At 32.3% G+C, this 6000-nt stretch overlaps 2 protein-coding genes across 3 annotated transcripts in view; one reads left to right on the forward strand and one right to left on the reverse strand.

Annotated features, from left to right (window-relative positions):
- Positions 1-1459, reverse strand: part of LOC106621788 (dynein regulatory complex protein 1 homolog) — a 127982-nt gene extending 126523 nt beyond the window's left edge. The window contains exon 1 of one of the 2 annotated variants that reach the window (XR_011395101.1): positions 1233-1459. The gene's annotated coding sequence lies outside the window, so the exon portion shown is untranslated. The remainder of the gene's footprint in view (positions 1-1232) is intronic. The other variant, XM_070106352.1, reaches the window with a different exon arrangement.
- The window catches only part of LOC106625525 (lipase 3), a 67896-nt gene extending 62994 nt beyond the window's left edge, over positions 1-4902 (forward strand). Inside the window, exon 6 of the mRNA XM_036374014.2 lies at positions 2173-4902. Within this exon, the coding sequence (XP_036229907.2) occupies positions 2173-3168 (996 nt within the window). The 3' untranslated portion in view covers positions 3169-4902. The remainder of the gene's footprint in view (positions 1-2172) is intronic.
- Positions 4903-6000: the final 1098 nt, after the last annotated feature.

Genomic DNA, 6000 nt, shown 5'->3' on the forward strand with positions numbered 1-6000 from the left:
AATTTATGTAAATATACAATAGTAGCTTTTATTTGAACAACACATACATATATACATAGATATGAGTTTTTGGGTGTTAGTGTCGTTTCACATTGGGATTCAAAAGAGTCTAATGTTTTTCAAATTTTCTTTTGGTGTCGCTCTGGGCATTCACACGGTCAAAAAGAGTCCAGCAACTCGAGTCTAGTTTTTCTGCATTCCTTTTCACAAAATTTTCGTAAATATTTGTGCGGTTCGACTGCGCAACACTGCGTGCTGCGTATTTCATTTGTATGTTGAGATGATGGTCACACATTTTGCTTGCAATGAATTACAATGAATATGGTACCTACCCGCTAAATAGTTTCAAAGAAATACTAAAGACGGGAATTCCCTAATCCACAAGAATGTATTGAATATCCGCTACGAATACTTTCAAGGCCAAATTTATAATAGGAATTTCTTAATCTTTAAGTATTAAAAACTCATAATTTCTTTACTCCGTATTAAAAATTCATAATTTCTTTACTCCAAAATCTATATCTTAATTTTCTCCTTATTTACAATTTGTCATAATATTTCTATTATTCTATGCATACGTATTTGCATATTACATACAAAAATAGATAACAGAACTCAAATTTGCGATTGAATTCATTTGAAACCGAGCGCTCTTGCAACCATTCAAAGAATTTGAAAGTGAAAAGGAATGCTGAAAAGGGTAGCAGCGAGCTGCTACGAACAAGAACACAAAGCGGTCCGTTCGTCTTTCCTCGTCGTCCCCTCGCCCACAATAAACTGGTATGAGACTCTTTTGAGTCCCAATGTGAAACGGCACTTACAAAACTGAATATATGATGTATGCAGACCAGAAATAAAATGCAAAGACTGCGTTCACGCGAGGACTCTTTCGTCATTCATCAAATTCTCTTTGATATCGCTTTTGCGTTCACAAGAGTGACATGAGTCCGACAACTGGAGTTTACCTTTCATATCACATTCTCAAATTATTGTACGCGGTGCACACACATATTTTTGATTAGTTAATTTTTATCATTATTCACCCTTTTCTAAAACATTTCTATTATACAATATTAAGCATATTTGCATATTGCCATACAATAGCAACAATGAAAAGTATTTTAAAATGAAAAGGAATGCTGAATTACACAGCAGCGAACTGTTAACATCACAGTAAAATAACATTATTTTGAAAATATTAAGACTGAAAAGATGTTTTGATTGAGACATACTTGTAAGCGCGTCGAATCATCCGTCTAGCGATTTAAAAAAAACTTGTTATCGCATATGAGCGAAATCGTACAATTGAGATGTATTTAAAATAATAGTCCACTGTATAACCCAACCACACCATTACTCTCACTTTCGATTTATCTGTAAGAAAATTAGTCGAATGGATTAACTACTGTGGAATGTCAGCTGACGTGTTCAGTTCCATTTCTAGAAGAATAATCAGTTGAATGGGATTTCAAAAGCAATCGAAATGATATAGGTATACTCGATTATTATTCTCACCAACATTTGAAGGGGAGATAACTATAGATGTGAGTTCCTAATCATATCTTTTGAATTACTTAAATACGCATAAATACAACAAGTAAGTTCGTCGCTGGAAAAGTTATATTCTCGTTTATTTTTGCCGAAATATCTAGAACTCTCTTTGATACCAAAGCCAACCAGATTATAAAATGCAAATGTTTACATTATTATTTATATAGGTAGTATAGAGTAAACTGGAAGGGTAAAAATCACTATATACTCGTCTATACGATATAAAGTCAACAGGTTGGATAAAAGTTGTAATTTTCGATATATATTGTAGTACCGAAAAAATTGTATTGACTGATCTTTTGATGAAAGCTATCACATATTAGAACAAATATTTTCGCATAAGTTATTCGCTGTAATTGTGGTTATGATCCGATTTTTCATTTTCATACTGCGCTATTTGAAAATCCGTTGATATTGATCTTTTCGTAGTTTCAAACAATACCGTCAGATTGAAGTAGTGCGTGGCATCACCCGAGTATAGGTATTGAGATATATAGACGAAATCACAAAATTTTATGTATTTTGGTTTCTATATTGTATTTACTATTTTTGTTTTCAGACAATGCTACCAGTCATTATGTATTTTGGTTTCTATATTGCATTTACTATTTTTGTTTTCAGACAATGCTACCAGTCATGTTGAGTCATACACCTTCAGGGGCATCAATTAAACAACTCGAACACTTCGGGCAGCTAATGAAATCGGGGAATTTTCGTCAATTCGATCGTGGCTTTTTGCGCAATCAACTCCAATACAATCGTATGACACCGCCCGATTATGATCTGTCCAAGGTGAAGGTGCCTGTGGCACTTTACTATTCGATGAACGATATGTTGGTATCGACGACGGGTGTCGATCATTTGGCACGCGAGTTGCCCGATGTTATTGATAAATACTTGGTGCCCATGGAGAAGTTCAATCATTTGGACTTTTTATGGGCGATTGATGTCAAGTCACTAGTGTACAATCGCCTCGTAAGGAATATTAGGCGCGTGGAGAATTACAAGCAAAAGCGAACGCTACAAATTAATGCGAGCATACAGCAGTTGAGTACGCATCTACAACAACAACATTTACAACTATTGCATCAACGACAACAACGGCAACAGCAGAAACACTTGCGGGAACAGCAACAATTGGAAAACCAACAACTACAAAGAAGCGAAAACACTCGCTCTAATTTCCATACAATTGCTAATGGAAATTTAAATTCAATAAAAATTGGCAGCGATGGTCAGCCTATAAATGGACGCTTACATCCGCATGGTGAGACCGTTTATTCAACTTATGCTTCAATTTTGCCGAATCTCATGCCGCCAACAGCTACAGCGCCATCTCTAAAACCCACACCGCCAATACCGACGACGCTGCCAATCGTCAATACGAACTCGAATCAGTATTTATCCGTGGATGGGGATATACATCCAGTTTATAAACCAAGTGTAAATGAGCACGAAACTATAGACAAAGAAAGTGTTTCAAATTCTAATATACCCCTAGACGCCATGTCAGTTTTGCTCTCTAATACACAGTCGAATATGGAAGTCACGACCACGAATGTGGCACCATTTGACTTCTCGGAAACGTCGGAAAAAGTCGTAGAAGGGAGCGCGTGAAGCAAACTAAAATTGTAGTTAGTTTTTATGCAATTCCAGTGAACTATTCATGTTTTTTAAGTTATTTTTAAATTTTCGCGGCATGACTAAAAGAAAAATCTTATTTTAGTTCATCGTTATTTTCATATAACTTTTATTCATTCTTAAGTTGTTTTGTAAATAATAATTTTACTGCATATTTTTATTAATACTTTTTTATATTATATTTGTTTTACTTATTTTTAAAATTTAGTTGCCAGGTTAATATTTTGGTTTTTATATTGTTTTATTCTGTAAGTTCATTTATCTTTAAATATGTAAGCATATATTTTATTCACTAACTTTTATTTTTTATATAAGTTGAATAAAATATTAGATTTTTAATTATAAACCGTAATTATTGACTGTGATGACAAACGATAAACAAACGAATAAAAATCTCAGCTGTTGGTGATTACTTAGTGCATGATATTTTTTGTACAAAAATATAAATAAACATTAACATACATATATAACAAAGCATTTTGAATGATCCATAAGTACTATCCATATAACTATATGTTATGTATATATATATGTATATGTAACAGCGTGCGTGTATAATAATAATGGCTTCATTTTAAATATCACGTAGCAGCTCCTACTTTATTACTAAATTAAAACAAATTTGCTCACAGCTCTTGTTTCTGCCACATATTTATTTTTCCTTCTTTCCAAAACCTTCAACTTCTCCCTTCGAGGACTTCAGTGTTTGATTGCTTCTCTTTAATAAAAACTCATTTACGTCTCGATTAAAAAATTTAATTGTCGTTCATTTTATATTAATTCTATGTTTAATTTTGAATCTATACACAATTTTTTACCAAATCCGAAAATGCTTATCGAAGCTGACGCACTCTGTCTTTATTTTTTATTTTCTATTTCAAAAGTTGTTAAAATAATACCTAATTTTTAATACTTTTATACAAATACTTAAACTAATTTTCGTCAGTTCATCTATGTGTCTGTGCAAGCGTTAACTCGATCATGATCTCTGGCATCCTAATAAAGTTCATACTGTAATTGAGTGAAATAGCCCTAATTTGCCAAATTAGTATGCCCCCCAAACACCGCTAATTGAAAACGCCGCCTACGAGCAAATATCTTATTTTATAGATTTCATTAACGTTCCCATTATTCATCGCTAAAAAAATTGTAAAAAGTGAATCACTGAACCTCGACCAGTTCCAATATAACGCAATTTTCAAACTATTTTACTCCTGACATATGTAAGATAGACCAGATCCAAACGCAAACGGTTCATACCTTCTCAGTATGGCCAATACCAGGATCCTCATCCTTCTGGTGGAACTTAAACTAAATATATATTAGTCAATATTTTACAAATATCTTTATCTTACAAAGGAAGATTTATCCGCTGACGTAGAATAGATACATTGATTTCCTTGAATATCTATTCTTATATGGTTTGGTGTCGAAAATAGCTGAATTTGGTTCAGACTCTAGCCTCCAAATACAAAATTTTGTTTATAATAAAATTTTGCAGATACATGGATACAACTATTTCAGCCGTCTTTACTTCTAACAAATTGCGAGAGTATAGTAAATGTTCGGCGACAGCCCTTATTACTAGTTTTAACTAATTAGTTTAGTTTGTACATATATACATCAATCATATTAGTCTTACACTTTAGTTTTTAATTTTGTATATTTATAATTCAAAAATAAAATTTGTCAATATACGGATAGTTTGTATTTTGCTGTTGTTTCATTTCAAAATCAAGTAATATATTATGAAAAAAATGTATACACTTGTTTTAATACATACATTTTTTTTCATTTCCTCGCATCTCCGCATGCTACGATGATTACAACAGACCGAATCACAGAATGATTTAAAAAGGTATTTTTAAATCAAGAAACAACTTTCAAGTGGAATTAAGGTTACTTAATAAGGATAATATTTTATGAAAATATTTATCTTGATTATGTGCGGTCAGTTTTTATGCCAGTTATATGCTATAGTAATCCAATCTGAACAATTTTTTCGGAGATTGTTGTCTTTTTTTACAAGGTCGTGTACATACAGGCAAACCAACAGACAGGTGTTGGACTGTACAGGGTCTCCGACGTTTTTGGTTGTTGAAAGCTTCACGAAAAATATGGAAATATTTCGCATCACGTGGATTAAGGAGTATTCTAGTCTAGAGGCATGAGTTTCAGGTATTTTGTGATGTGTCGTAAAATAAGGCAATTAATATTGTTAAAATACATTTTTCTGTTAGTTATTTATTAACGTTAGATGAATACAGGAAAAACGTCAAAAAATAACAAGTAAGGAAGGGTAAGTTTGGGTGTAACCAAAAATTTCATACAATTGCAACTTGCAAGAATCGAAGTCGGCAGGTGTTGGCAAAACTTTATATTAAAAAATGTTGCGAAAAAATTCAACATTCATTTTTCTACGAAATTTTGAAGGGATATTTCTTATTAAATTATATTATAGGTCAAGTATTCACATAGTTTTATTAATTGAATTTAATTGTGTTAACGAAAATTATATTAAAATTATCCTTAAATGAGAAACAAGTAATATAAACACAACCGAAGAGGCTAAATTTAATATATTGAGTTGATGTGCAAAACGTCAACCAGAGGATCGAAATTTTTTATATTAGGGATATGAGATTTAGGCGAAGGTCTAGACCAATTCCATTCATATTCAATGGTAAGCTACATAGTATTCAAGGAAACTTGTCAATTTAGTTTCATTAAAATATCACACATTTTGACCAATCTGTACGGTAAGTCAGGTGGAAAGTCGGAAATCATTATATACATATGCTACATTGG

The sequence above is a fragment of the Bactrocera oleae genome, chromosome 3 (assembly GCF_042242935.1).
Source record: "Bactrocera oleae isolate idBacOlea1 chromosome 3, idBacOlea1, whole genome shotgun sequence".
NCBI classification, from domain to species: domain Eukaryota; kingdom Metazoa; phylum Arthropoda; class Insecta; order Diptera; family Tephritidae; genus Bactrocera; species Bactrocera oleae.